Genomic DNA, 15,187 nt, shown 5'->3' with positions numbered 1-15,187 from the left:
TGTATTAAATTGAATATAGGTTGAAGAGGATTTGTAAATCATTGTATTTTCTTTTTATTTACATTTCACACAACATCCCAATTTCATTGGAATTGGGGTTGTATTTTCCCTTTTGTATGGCTAGCATACTGGCATAGAATGTTACTATGATTTTTACTCTTTTAATTCATTTTATTAGTAAATGGAGCATGCCACGGCCTCAAATTTATCTAAAGTCTGGGTCTTTTAGTGAAGTTTAAGGCTAGTGGCCGGCGATCACCTTAGTATTTCTTCTGTTTTTCTTGTTGCTTAATGGTGACAAATTATACTGTATTTGTTGTTTTTCTGATGCCTGATTCTGTTTTTTTTTCTCTCTGTTTGAGGTGTGGCTCCATCCAGAGATGGGTATGGTGTCTTCTTCTGCAGGCCTCCCGTCCTGTGCACCGGCATGGGCGCCCAAAATTTCCTGTATTTTTGTATTGTCATTTATGTGTGTAGCATGGCCCAAGCAGAGGGTCACCCCTTTGACTCTGGTCCACGACCTCGCTGTACATTTTGTGAACATGTCCAAACTTTGATTACGTCCGTGGAGAATACATCACACCCCGAACAGTTTCTACTGGGTTCTTCTAATAGGTTAGACCCGCCCCCTTTGCCCATATCACCATCTCTGTCAAACAGCTCTGTACATTTGTGTTTCGGACATAAAGCGTACTCATACCAACACGTCGCTGAGCGGTTACAGGAGAGGTGCATTGTGGGGCAGCATCATATCTGCTGAATGTGTCACAAGGTTGCACATCTGTCGAAAACATTTTGTTTCCTTCACCAGGATTGCTGTGAGCTGTTAGAGCAGCATCAGAATCCACACGAGAAGAGAGACTCTCTGCTTCAGAAACTCCGCCAGCGCATCAGAGAGCGGGACAGAACTCTGGAGGTAAAACATCAGCGCTGCAGCCGAACACGACCAACAAACAGGTGACCTGACAAACAAACCAGCGACCATCCTGACAAACAGGCGACACTTTAAACAAACAGGCAGCACATCTAACAAAAAGGCGACCCACCCAGCAAACAGGCGATCCACCTGACAAACAGGTGACCCACCCAACAAACAGGCGATCCGCCCACCAAACAAGCCACCCGCCCACCAAACAGGTGACCCGCCCAACAAACAGGCGACATGCCCACGAAACAGGTGACCCACCCAACAAACAGGTGACCTGACAAACAAACCAGCGACCATCCTGACAAACAGGCAACACTTTAAACAAACAGGCAACACATCTAACAAAAAGGCGACCCACCCACCAAACAGGTGATCCGCCCACCAAACAGGTGACCCGCCCACCAAACAAGCAACCCGCCCACCAAACAGGTGACCCGCCCAACAAACAGGTGACACGCCCACGAAACAGGTGACCCACCCAACAAACAGGTGACCCACCCAACAAACAGGTGACCCCCCCCAAACCAGCTTTAAAGTTCAAAGTCCTCCTCCTGTTTTAGGGCCCATTTTATGACCATAAAATAATCTGATTTGAACTGTAAATTTTGATGTACATTTTTACTGCTCTCTACTGGTCGTATGAGGAGTAAGACTTGTTTGGGATTTATTTCTTTTGAATCAAAGTGTGTGAAATAATGTTTTGTGTTCAGAAATAAACTTTCTTTCCCCCTGTTCACCAAACTCTGGAGTGAGGCTTAATGATGATTGACACTTGTCTCGGCCAACTTGCAGCGAGCGGTGGACGAGAAGTTCCGCTGCATGGAGGAGAAAGAGGAGGAGACACGTGGACTGCAGCTGCTCCTCAGAGAGAAGGAGCGAGACCTGGAGAGGCAGCGCTGCGTCCTAAACAACAACGATGAGACCATCTCGGTAAAAACACAAACATTCAAATAACGGCAAAATAACATGAAGACTGATCTCATCATTTACAGAAGTTCAACATGAGCTTCATCTCGTCTGTCAAAGTTCAGCACAGCCAAATTCAAAATCTTTAAAAATAACACAGTGCAAGATTAACATTTTATTTTATGTGCAAATTCCAAGGAAATCTGTTATGAAACAGCTAACGGGGAATCTTGTTACAGTCACAAATCAAAGCTTTAAACAAAATAAACGTTCCTTCATCAGGCATTCTGTACAACATGAAAACAAAGTCAAGTCTCAACATATTTTTGCAAGAAAATATGTGACTTGACTTATAATGTTATTAGGAACAATTGGAACACAATCTGATGGACAGTCACTAACCCCCCCCCCCCCCCCCCCACCACCACCACCACCAATAATGGTCTGTTTATGTTTTCACTAAATATGGATGATTCATGTGGGGTGTCCAAATTAATACTTCAACATGTGAAATTTCTCAGATGCATGACCAAATATAAGATGACCTAGATTATGAGACAACCCTGCCCCCACCACCACCAGCACTTTTTCAAGTTTTTAGGAAAAGACTTCCTGAAGAATAACTGTTTTTTTATGAAGAAATTGCTTGTATTTGAAAATAATGATGTTAAAAGCTATTTTTTGTGGACAGCGCCTCATTTTGTTTTTTCAAGCACGTACAGAGACATTTGCCTGTCAGTCGCTTTGAAATGGACAATCATAAGACCATGATCAGCTTTTCGGACTGTTAGTATTTCAAAGCCATCTTGTATTAAACTCTATTGCAGTGTTATTTCTTGGCTGCTTGAGAGTTCCTTGATGAGTCTGCTGTATTCATCACTATAACCATTTATTTCTTGGCATTTGGCATTTCTTGGCATAACGCTAACTAGCAGCAGTCCTTTGAGGCATTCTCCTTTCATGGGTATTTGATGCCACCTACTGCTGTGGATTTATTGACAAGTAAAAGTCTAGACTCGGAATAATAAACTGATCTCATTTTTTAGGTGTATTTCTAAGGAAATTGTTATATTTGGAAAGATATGACTAATAAGAATAATTAATAATATTTTGCTCTCAATAATTTGTATGGACATGCAGTTATTTCAGACAGTAGCGTTTTTCAAACACATGTAGTATTAATGGAGCAGCTTTTTACCTTAAGGGTAAAGTTTCCAATAACCAAAAAAATTTTATTCATGTATTTAATAAAATTTGTGTTATCCAACTATGAATTTTTGCTGACCAATCCACTTGTTATCTGTGGTAATATCACACTGGGAATGTTTTTTTTTTAAATCACAGTTTGATATTGCAAGAAGAATGTTGCCTTTGATGCAAAGAAATTTAAAAAAATTCATAACTCATTACTTTTTGGGAATTACAAAAACTTAAATTAATTAATATAAACTTTATATATAAAATATGATTCTGGCAGAAAATAAAGCTCCGAGCAGTTTCTCAGAACTTGAAATGTAAATGTTGTGTGTTTTTGTGACGTTGCAGTTTCTTGATTTGTTGCTTTGTTTTCTTCGCGTCTTGGTTGCAGAGTCTGGAGGTGTTACTTCGTGGTAAAACGCTGGAGCTGGAACAGGTGGGCGGAGCCTACAAAAGCATCCAGCAGCAGCAGCAGGAGAGCGAGCGGCGGCAGAGTCACATCCTCAGAGAGAGGGATGCCGTCATCAGCCAGCTGCAGGGGGCGCTGCACGCTTGCACCCAAGAGGCTGAGGTACGATCACGATTTAACAACGTACAGCGCTGTTGTGTAACGTACATTTTACAAACAGAACCAACTGCCCATCGTTACGTTCCAGATCCAAACTTCACAGTGAGCTCAGTGAATTTATCAGGCGGGCCGTGATTGGTTCTGAGCCAGACTTTTGTGTGCTGCCATAGGTATTAAAGGCACTGCGCTGCAGTGGTTTGAATCATATTTATCTAATAGATTACAATTTGTTCATGTAAATGGGGAATCTTCTTCACAGATTAAGGTTAATTATGGAGTTCCACAAGGTTCTGTGCTAGGACCAATTTTATTCACTTTATACATGCTTCCCTTAGGCAGTATTATTAGACAGCATTGCTTAAATTTTCATTGTTACACAGATGATACTCAGCTTTATCTATCCATGAAGCCAGAGGACACACACCAATTAGCTAAACTGCAGGATTGTCTTACAGACATAAAGACATGGATGACCTCTAATTTCCTGCTTTTAAACTCAGATAAAACTGAAGTTATTGTACTTGGCCCCACAAATCTTAATATTAAACAAATATGTAGGACTGCTTTTTTGCATTTGCGCAATATCTCTAAAATTAGAAAGGTCTTGTCTCAGAGTGATGCTGAAAAACTAATTCATGCATTTATTTCCTCTAGGCTGGACTATTGTAATTCATTATTATCAGGTTGTCCTAAAAGTTCCCTGAAAAGCCTTCAGTTAATTCAAAATGCTGCAGCTAGAGTACTGACAGGGACTAGAAGGAGAGAGCATATTTCACCCATATTGGCTTCTCTTCATTGGCTTCCTGTTAATTCTAGAATAGAAAAATTCTAGAAAAAAATTAAAATTCTTCTTCTTAATTATAATGTTTTGAATAATCAGGTCCCATCTTATCTTAGGGACCTCATAGTACCATATCACCCCAATAGAGCGCTTCGCTCTCAGACTGCAGGCTTACTTGTAGTTCCTAGGGTTTGTAAGAGTAGAATGGGAGGCAGAGCCTTCAGCTTTCAGGCTCCTCTCCTGTGGAACCAGCTCCCAATTCGGATCAGGGAGACAGACACCCTCTCTACTTTTAAGATTAGGCTTAAAACTTTCCATTTTGCTAAAGCTTATAGTTAGGGCTGGATCAGGTGACCCTGAACCATCCCTTAGTTATGCTGCTATAGACGTAGACTGCTGGGGGGTTCCCATGATGCACTGAGTGTTTCTTTCTCTTTTTGCTCTGTATGCACCACTCTGCATTTAATCATTAGTGATTGATCTCTGCTCCCCTCCACAGCACGTCTTTTTCCTGGTTCTCTCCCTCAGCCCAAACCAGTCCCAGCAGAAGACTGCCCCTCCCTGAGCCTGGTTCTGCTGGAGGTTCTTCCTGTTAAAAGGGAGTTTTTCCTTCTCCGGGTCGTTTTGACCGTTGGGATTTTTCCATAATTATTGTATGGCTTTGCCTTACAATATAAAGCGCCTTGGGGCAACTGTTTGTTGTGATTAGGTGCTATATAAATAAAATTGATTTGATTTGATTTGGTCTTGCGCCGGTATCTGGTACCTGTCTGTGGTTTGGACTCACTCTGGTTTAATGTTCTTTGTCTGGGCTGCAGGACCTGCGCTCCTCTCTGTTGGCTCAGATTCAGTCAGTTCCCAGCAACATTCTGGAGGAGCTGAAGGTTCGTTTACAGCTCAAAGACCACCTCTTTCAGGAAGTGCTGGCCGACCGGACACGCCAGACCCAGGAGCACCAGGAGCAGGTCCAGGATCTGCTCCACACCATCAGCTCCAGGGACCAGTATGTCCAGGTAAAGCAGATACTCTGGCTTCAGGCTTCATGTTTGGTTTTGTGATCTGGCGTTGACGTCGTGTCAGCAGACGTTAGACACACGCTGCAGCTTAACACCCAAACTACTGAACTCGTCCTGCAGGAGGCAGTGAGCCGTTTTGGCGAGCTGATGGCCGAGCAGGCGACGAGGCTGCAGGAGCTCCGCAGGCAGCTGAACTGCGGCGTGCAGGCGTCAGAGCTCCAGGCTTTGCAGGATGAGCTGCGTCTGGCTCTGAAGAGACAAAAGGAGAGCGAGGACCAGAGCACGAGTCAGGCTGCCCAGCTGGACTCACTGATCAGGACACTGCACGGGAAGGATGACATCATCAGGGTGAGGAGCGTCTCTGTGCACGCGTGTCAGAAACCACTGACATACATTATTCAATAAAATCAAAATGATGTCAGGATTTTCTGCTTATTTCTAAATTGTCCATTTACACTCAGCAATTTTTTCTTACATGGACTTTGAGAACTGATTTCGGGTCATTTTGTGGTGCTGAATCCGAATCTGAGCTCAGATTTCCTCAATCACATCAGGTTTTTTTGTACTCTGCATGTAACGTATTGATTGATTACGCAAAAGTTGTGGCCCTGCGACAGACTGGCGTCCTGTCCTGGGTGTACCCCGCCTCGCGCCCTATAACTGCTGGGATAGGCTCCAGCCCCCCGCGACCCTTAATTGGACTAAGCGGTAGAAGATGAATGAATGAATGAATGAATGTTCATTCACTCACTGACGCTACTAATTGCACAAAAGCAGCTACAAAAGCATCGTTTTTAAACCAGGTTCGCGAAATCTGAACAAACAGCCATCATATGGTTTATGGAGGTGAAGACGTGTGACAGATGGCAGCTGCTTCAGTGCTTGATACAAGAAATATGTTTTCAAAACTACACTACAACTAACACCAGATTCAGCCCCAAATTACCCAAAATACACTGAAAAAAAATCTATGTAAGAGAAATCATGTTGACCAGTGTAATTGATCAATAGGTGATCAATTTAATTGCTTTAAAACAGACACCCACTCGAATCCACTGGATAAAATGGTTTGTGTTGCTTTTTAATCTGTCGTAATCTGAGCGAGTTGGAAACCACGACTGACCTTTTTCAAACTGGATTTATCTGTATTTTTAAAATCACGGGTGTTAAACTGGAGGCCCAGGGTCCAGATGAGGCCCACCTGATAGTTTCCTCTTGTGTACTTTCATTTATGTACAAATAACCTGTGTGTGTGTGTGTGTGTGTGTGTGTGTGTGTGTGTGTGTGTGTGTGTGTGTGTGTGTGTGTGTGTGTGTGTGTGTGTGTGTGTGTGTGTGTGTGTGTGTGTGTGTGTCTCTCCACTGTAGGGCTTCCAGAGTCAGACAGCAGATCCTTCTGACCTCCTGGCCCAGAGGATCCATGACTTGAGAGAAAACGTGGACCAGCAGGTGGCTCCACCATCCAGAGACCCCGCCCTCCAAGATGGTCCAGATACCGGACTGTCTGAGTTTGGAGGTGGGCATCAGAGAAGCATGGGCCTGTGTCTGTAGTGACATCAGCAGGGACTGTGGAGGTCCGAGCTGATGATCTCATGGTGGTGGCGGTGTTATTGGTGATCATACTTATTTCACTGACCTTTAACCCCTGAAATGTTCTGTGTGTAAAAACTAATACTGACCAGGCACGGGAACTGATGCATTGTGGGTACCAGCATGCATTAACCTCTGTGCAGGCAGAAATAACCATAGCAACCAGCAACCAATCTGTGGACACACATCAACTTGTCCTCAAGAGAGGCTGAGAAGAAGAAAGGTTTGATTAAATCATTCCAGACGAGTAGAATCATCAAATGAGGCGTCTAACTCTAACTCTCTAACCTTGCTTGCCTCTACTGGTGGTTGGCTCTCACTGCGGTATTGTATCACTTCCTGTTCCGGAGCACAGCGGTGTTTTTCTGTATCTGTTAGCTGTTTAATCTGCGCAGTTAGATTGATCTAGTTATCTAGATTATGATTTGTTTCCCAGTGTAATCTTTACGTGCCTTAACTAAAGCACTCCTTCTGCTGAATCACCTCTAAATTATTTACACATTATTCACTTTGCGTGTTTTTAGGAATCCGCTAGCTTAGCGTAGCTACTAGCTCTTAGCCGATTTAGCATGGCGGCTTCTCCTGTCTCTCCCGCACTTTTCTGCTCTGGGTGTGAAATGTTTAGTTATTCCTCGGCCTCCTTTAGCAGTAACGGTACTTGTAATAAGTGTCAACATATTGATTTATTCTGCCTAACAGAAACCTGGTTACAGCAGGATGAATATGTTAGTTTAAATGAGTCAACACCCCCGAGTCACACTAACTGTCAGAATGCTCGTAGCACGTGCCGGGGCGGAGGATTAGCAGCAATCTTCCATTCCAGCTTATTAATTAATCAAAAACCCAGACAGAGCTTTAATTCATTTGAAAGCTTGTCTCTTAGTCTTGTCCATCCAAATTGGAAGTCCCAAAAACCAGTTTTATTTGTTATTATCTATCGTCCACCTGGTCGTTACTGTGAGTTTCTCTGTGAATTTTCAGACCTTTTGTCTGACTTAGTGCTTAGCTCAGATAAGATAATTATAGTGGGCGATTTTAACATCCACACAGATGCTGAGAATGACAGCCTCAACACTGCATTTAATCTATTATTAGACTCTATTGGCTTTGCTCAAAAAGTAAATGAGTCCACCCACCACTTTAATCATATCTTAGATCTTGTTCTGACTTATGGTATGGAAATAGAAGACTTAACAGTATTCCCTGAAAACTCCCTTCTGTCTGATCATTTCTTAATAACATTTACATTTACTCTGATGGACTACCCAGCAGTAGGGAATAAGTTTCATTACACTAGAAGTCTTTCAGAAAGCGCTGTAACTAGGTTTAAGGATATGATTCCTTCTTTATGTTCTCTAATGCCATATAACAACACAGTGCAGAGTAGCTACCTAAACTCTGTAAGGGAGATAGAGTATCTCGTCAATAGTTTTACATCCTCATTGAAGACAACTTTGGATGCTGTAGCTCCTCTGAAAAAGAGAGCTTTAAATCAGAAGTGTCTGACTCCGTGGTATAACTCACAAACTCGTAGCTTAAAGCAGATAACCCGTAAGTTGGAGAGGAAATGGCGTCTCACTAATTTAGAAGATCTTCACTTAGCCTGGAAAAAGAGTCTGTTGCTCTATAAAAAAGCCCTCCGTAAAGCTAGGACATCTTTCTACTCATCACTAATTGAAGAAAATAAGAACAACCCCAGGTTTCTTTTCAGCACTGTAGCCAGGCTGACAAAGAGTCAGAGCTCTATTGAGCTGAGTATTCCATTAACTTTAACTAGTAATGACTTCATGACTTTCTTTGCTAACAAAATTTTAACTATTAGAGAAAAAATTACTCATAACCATCCCAAAGACGTATCGTTATCTTTGGCTGCTTTCAGTGATGCCGGTATTTGGTTAGACTCTTTCTCTCCGATTGTTCTGTCTGAGTTATTTTCATTAGTTACTTCATCCAAACCATCAACATGTTTATTAGACCCCATTCCTACCAGGCTGCTCAAGGAAGCCCTACCATTATTTAATGCTTCAATCTTAAATATGATCAATCTATCTTTGTTAGTTGGCTATGTACCACAGGCTTTTAAGGTGGCAGTAATTAAACCATTACTTAAAAAGCCATCACTTGACCCAGCTATCTTAGCTAATTATAGGCCAATCTCCAACCTTCCTTTTCTCTCAAAAATTCTTGAAAGGGTAGTTGTAAAACAGCTAACTGATCATCTGCAGAGGAATGGTCTATTTGAAGAGTTTCAGTCAGGTTTTAGAATTCATCATAGTACAGAAACAGCATTAGTGAAGGTTACAAATGATCTTCTTATGGCCTTGGACAGTGGACTCATCTCTGTGCTTGTTCTGTTAGACCTCAGTGCTGCTTTTGATACTGTTGACCATAAAATTTTATTACAGAGATTAGAGCATGCCATAGGTATTAAAGGCACTGCGCTGCGGTGGTTTGAATCATATTTGTCTAATAGATTACAATTTGTTCATGTAAATGGGGAATCTTCTTCACAGACTAAAGTTAATTATGGAGTTCCACAAGGTTCTGTGCTAGGACCAATTTTATTCACTTTATATATGCTTCCCTTAGGCAGTATTATTAGACGGTATTGCTTAAATTTCATTGTTACGCAGATGATACCCAGCTTTATCTATCCATGAAGCCAGAGGACACACACCAATTAGCTAAACTGCAGGATTGTCTTACAGACATAAAGACATGGATGACCTCTAATTTCTTAGAAACATGGTGTCTAACCAGATCCTTACTCTGGATGGCATTACCCTGACCTCTAGTAATACTGTGAGAAATCTTGGAGTCATTTTTGATCAGGATATGTCATTCAAAGCGCATATTAAACAAATATGTAGGACTGCTTTTTTGCATTTACGCAATATCTCTAAAATCAGAAAGGTCTTGTCTCAGAGTGATGCTGAAAAACTAATTCATGCATTTATTTCCTCTAGGCTGGACTATTGTAATTCATTATTATCAGGTTGTCCTAAAAGTTCCCTAAAAAGCCTTCAGTTAATTCAAAATGCTGCAGCTAGAGTACTGACGGGGACTAGAAGGAGAGAGCATATCTCACCTATATTGGCCTCTCTTCATTGGCTTCCTGTTAATTCTAGAATAGAATTTAAAATTCTTCTTCTTACTTATAAGGTTTTGAATAATCAGGTCCCATCTTATCTTAGGGACCTCGTAGTACCATATCACCCCAATAGAGCGCTTCGCTCTCAGACTGCAGGCTTACTTGTAGTTCCTAGGGTTTGTAAGAGTAGAATGGGAGGCAGAGCCTTCAGCTTTCAGGCTCCTCTCCTGTGGAACCAGCTCCCAATTCAGATCAGGGAGACAGACACCCTCTCTACTTTTAAGATTAGGCTTAAAACTTTCCTTTTTGCTAAAGCTTATAGTTAGGGCTGGATCAGGTGACCCTGAACCATCCCTTAGTTATGCTGCTATAGACGTAGACTGCTGGGGGGTTCCCATGATGCACTGTTTCTTTCTCTTTTTGCTCTGTATGCACCACTCTGCATTTAATCATTAGTGATCGATCTCTGCTCCCCTCCACAGCATGTCTTTTTCCTGGTTCTCTCCCTCAGCCCCAACCAGTCCCAGCAGAAGACTGCCCCTCCCTGAGCCTGGTTCTGCTGGAGGTTTCTTCCTGTTAAAAGGGAGTTTTTCCTTCCCACTGTAGCCAAGTGCTTGCTCACAGGGGGTCGTTTTGACCGTTGGGGTTTTACATAATTATTGTATGGCCTTGCCTTACAATATAAAGCGCCTTGGGGCAACTGTTTGTTGTGATTTGGCGCTATATAAAAAAAATTGATTGATTGATTGATTGAAGTGTAGCTTATTCGTAGCTTTGGAGGCCAGGCTGGGCGAATTGGAGACTCGGCTCCGCACCGTGGAAAATTCTACAGCTAGCCAGGCCCCTGTAGTCGGTGCGGACCAAGGTAGCTTAGCCGCCGTTAGTTACCCCCTGGCAGATCCCGAGCAGCCGGGAAAGCAGGCCGACTGGGTGACTGTGAGGAGGAAGCGTAGCCCTAAACAGAAGCCCCGTGTACACCGCCAACCCGTTCACATCTCTAACCGTTTTTCCCCACTCGACGACACACCCGCCGAGGAACAAACTCTGGTTATTGGCGACTCTGTTTTGAGAAATGTGAAGTTAGCGACACCAGCAACCATAGTCAGTTGTCTTCCGGGGGCCAGAGCAGGCGACATTGAAGGAAATTTGAAACTGCTGGCTAAGGCTAAGCATAAATTTGGTAAGATTGTAATTCACGTCGGCAGTAATGACACCCGGTTACGCCAATCGGAGGTCACTAAAATTAACATTAAATCGGTGTGTAACTTTGCAAAAACAATGTCGGACTCTGTAGTTTTCTCTGGGCCCCTCCCCAATCGGACCGGGAGTGACATGTTTAGCCGCATGTTCTCCTTGAATTGCTGGCTGTCTGAGTGGTGTCCAAAAAATGAGGTGGGCTTCATAGATAATTGGCAAAGCTTCTGGGGAAAACCTGGTCTTGTTAGGAGAGACGGCATCCATCCCACTTTGGATGGAGCAGCTCTCAATTCTAGAAATCTGTCCAATTTTCTTAAATCCTCCAAACCGTGACTATCCAGGGTTGGGACCAGGAAGCAGAGTTGTAGTCTTACACACCTCTCTGCAGCTTCTCTCCCCCTGCCATCCCCTCATTACCCCATCCCCGTAGAGACGGTGCCTGCTCCCAGACCACCAATAACCAGCAAAAATCTATTTAAGCATAAAAATTCAAAAAGAAAAAATAATATAGCACCTTCAACTGCACCACAGACTAAAACAGTTAAATGTGGTCTATTAACATTAGGTCTCTCTCTTCTAATTCCCTGTTGGTAAATGATATAATAATTGATCAACATATTGATTTATTCTGCCTAACAGAAACCTGGTTACAGCAGGATGAATATGTTAGTTTAAATGAGTCAACACCCCCGAGTCACACTAACTGTCAGAATGCTCGTAGCACGGGCCGGGGTGGAGGATTAGCAGCAATCTTCCATTCCAGCTTATTAATTAATCCAAAACCCAGACAGAGCTTTAATTCATTTGAAAGCTTGTCTCTTAGTCTTGTCCATCCAAATTGGAAGTCCCAAAAACCAGTTTTATTTGTTATTATCTATCGTCCACCTGGTCGTTACTGTGAGTTTCTCTGTGAATTTTCAGACCTTTTGTCTGACTTAGTGCTTAGCTCAGATAAGATAATTATAGTGGGCGATTTTAACATCCACACAGATGCTGAGAATGACAGCCTCAACACTGCATTTAATCTATTATTAGACTCTATTGGCTTTGCTCAAAAAGTAAATGAGTCCACCCACCACTTTAATCATATCTTAGATCTTGTTCTGACTTATGGTATGGAAATAGAAGACTTAACAGTATTCCCTGAAAACTCCCTTCTGTCTGATCATTTCTTAATAACATTTACATTTACTCTGATGGACTACCCAGCAGTGGGGAATAAGTTTCATTACACTAGAAGTCTTTCAGAAAGCGCTGTAACTAGGTTTAAGGATATGATTCCTTCTTTATGTTCTCTAATGCCATATACCAACACAGTGCAGAGTAGCTACCTAAACTCTGTAAGGGAGATAGAGTATCTCGTCAATAGTTTTACATCCTCATTGAAGACAACTTTGGATGCTGTAGCTCCTCTGAAAAAGAGAGCTTTAAATCAGAAGTGTCTGACTCCGTGGTATAACTCACAAACTCGTAGCTTAAAGCAGATAACCCGTAAGTTGGAGAGGAAATGGCGTCTCACTAATTTAGAAGATCTTCACTTAGCCTGGAAAAAGAGTCTGTTGCTCTATAAAAAAGCCCTCCGTAAAGCTAGGACATCTTTCTACTCATCACTAATTGAAGAAAATAAGAACAACCCCAGGTTTCTTTTCAGCACTGTAGCCAGGCTGACAAAGAGTCAGAGCTCTATTGAGCTGAGTATTCCATTAACTTTAACTAGTAATGACTTCATGACTTTCTTTGCTAACAAAATTTTAACTATTAGAGAAAAAATTACTCATAACCATCCCAAAGACGTATCGTTATCTTTGGCTGCTTTCAGTGATGCCGGTATTTGGTTAGACTCTTTCTCTCCGATTGTTCTGTCTGAGTTATTCTCATTAGTTACTTCATCCAAACCATCAACATGTTTATTAGACCCCATTCCTACCAGGCTGCTCAAGGAAGCCCTACCATTATTTAATGCTTCGATCTTAAATATGATCAATCTATCTTTGTTAGTTGGCTATGTACCACAGGCTTTTAAGGTGGCAGTAATTAAACCATTACTTAAAAAGCCATCACTTGACCCAGCTATCTTAGCTAATTATAGGCCAATCTCCAACCTTCCTTTTCTCTCAAAAATTCTTGAAAGGGTAGTTGTAAAACAGCTAACTGATCATCTGCAGAGGAATGGTCTATTTGAAGAGTTTCAGTCAGGTTTTAGAATTCATCATAGTACAGAAACAGCATTAGTGAAGGTTACAAATGATCTTCTTATGGCCTCGGACAGTGGACTCATCTCTGTGCTTGTTCTGTTAGACCTCAGTGCTGCTTTTGATACTGTTGACCATAAAATTTTATTACAGAGATTAGAGCATGCCATAGGTATTAAAGGCACTGCGCTGCGGTTGTTTGAATCATATTTGTCTAATAGATTACAATTTGTTCATGTAAATGGGGAATCTTCTTCACAGACTAAAGTTAATTATGGAGTTCCACAAGGTTCTGTGCTAGGACCAATTTTATTCACTTTATACATGCTTCCCTTAGGCAGTATTATTAGACGGTATTGCTTAAATTTTCATTGTTACGCAGATGATACCCAGCTTTATCTATCCATGAAGCCAGAGGACACACACCAATTAGCTAAACTGCAGGATTGTCTTACAGACATAAAGACATGGATGACCTCTAATTTCCTGCTTTTAAACTCAGATAAAACTGAAGTTATTGTACTTGGCCCCACAAATCTTAGAAACATGGTGTCTAACCAGATCCTTACTCTGGATGGCATTACCCTGACCTCTAGTAATACTGTGAGAAATCTTGGAGTCAGTTTTGATCAGGATATGTCATTCAAAGCGCATATTAAACAAATATGTAGGACTGCTTTTTTGCATTTACGCAATATCTCTAAAATCAGAAAGGTCTTGTCTCAGAGTGATGCTGAAAAACTAATTCATGCATTTATTTCCTCTAGGCTGGACTATTGTAATTCATTATTATCAGGTTGTCCTAAAAGTTCCCTAAAAAGCCTTCAGTTAATTCAAAATGCTGCAGCTAGAGTACTGACGGGGACTAGAAGGAGAGAGCATATCTCACCCATATTGGCCTCTCTTCATTGGCTTCCTGTTAATTCTAGAATAGAATTTAAAATTCTTCTTCTTACTTATAAGGTTTTGAATAATCAGGTCCCATCTTATCTTAGGGACCTCGTAGTACCATATCACCCCAATAGAGCGCTTCGCTCTCAGACTGCAGGCTTACTTGTAGTTCCTAGGGTTTGTAAGAGTAGAATGGGAGGCAGAGCCTTCAGCTTTCAGGCTCCTCTCCTGTGGAACCAGCTCCCAATTCAGATCAGGGAGACAGACACCCTCTCTACTTTTAAGATTAGGCTTAAAACGTTCCTTTTTGCTAAAGCTTATAGTTAGGGCTGGATCAGGTGACCCTGAACCATCCCTTAATTATGCTGCTATAGACGTAGACTGCTGGGGGGTTTCCATGATGCACTGTTTCTTTCTCTTTTTGCTCTGTATGCACCACTCTGCATTTAATCATTAGTGATCGATCTCTGCTCCCCTCCACAGCATGTCTTTTTCCTGGTTCTCTCCCTCAGCCCCAACCAGTCCCAGCAGAAGACTGCCCCTCCCTGAGCCTGGTTCTGCTGGAGGTTTCTTCCTGTTAAAAGGGAGTTTTTCCTTCCCACTGTAGCCAAGTGCTTGCTCACAGGGGGTCGTTTTGACCGTTGGGGTTTTACATAATTATTGTATGGCCTTGCCTTACAATATAAAGCGCCTTGGGGCAACTGTTTGTTGTGATTTGGCGCTATATAAAAAAATTGATTGATTGATTGATTGATTGAACTCTAATCTGCTGTTAGTTGCAACATCGTAAAGCGCTTTATGGGCGCGAAGTGAAAAGATGATGTGATGTTA

The 15,187-nt window shown here is 42.0% G+C and overlaps 1 protein-coding gene across 2 annotated transcripts in view; it reads left to right on the top strand.

Annotated features, from left to right (window-relative positions):
• Positions 1-15,187, top strand: part of pde4dip (phosphodiesterase 4D interacting protein) — a 199,489-nt gene that overhangs the window by 109,985 nt on the left and 74,317 nt on the right. For both annotated transcript variants that reach the window (XM_034179347.1, XM_034179346.1), the window contains 6 exons: positions 812-916; positions 1,721-1,858; positions 3,423-3,602; positions 5,199-5,393; positions 5,517-5,744; positions 6,764-6,911. In XM_034179347.1, coding sequence (XP_034035238.1) covers positions 812-916; positions 1,721-1,858; positions 3,423-3,602; positions 5,199-5,393; positions 5,517-5,744; positions 6,764-6,911 — 994 coding nt within the window. The remainder of the gene's footprint in view (positions 1-811; positions 917-1,720; positions 1,859-3,422; positions 3,603-5,198; positions 5,394-5,516; positions 5,745-6,763; positions 6,912-15,187) is intronic.

This window comes from Thalassophryne amazonica, chromosome 10, assembly GCF_902500255.1.
Source record: "Thalassophryne amazonica chromosome 10, fThaAma1.1, whole genome shotgun sequence".
Lineage (NCBI taxonomy): Eukaryota > Metazoa > Chordata > Actinopteri > Batrachoidiformes > Batrachoididae > Thalassophryne > Thalassophryne amazonica.
Note: the sequence above shows the minus strand (reverse complement) of the source record. Positions and strands in the feature narration are given on the sequence as shown.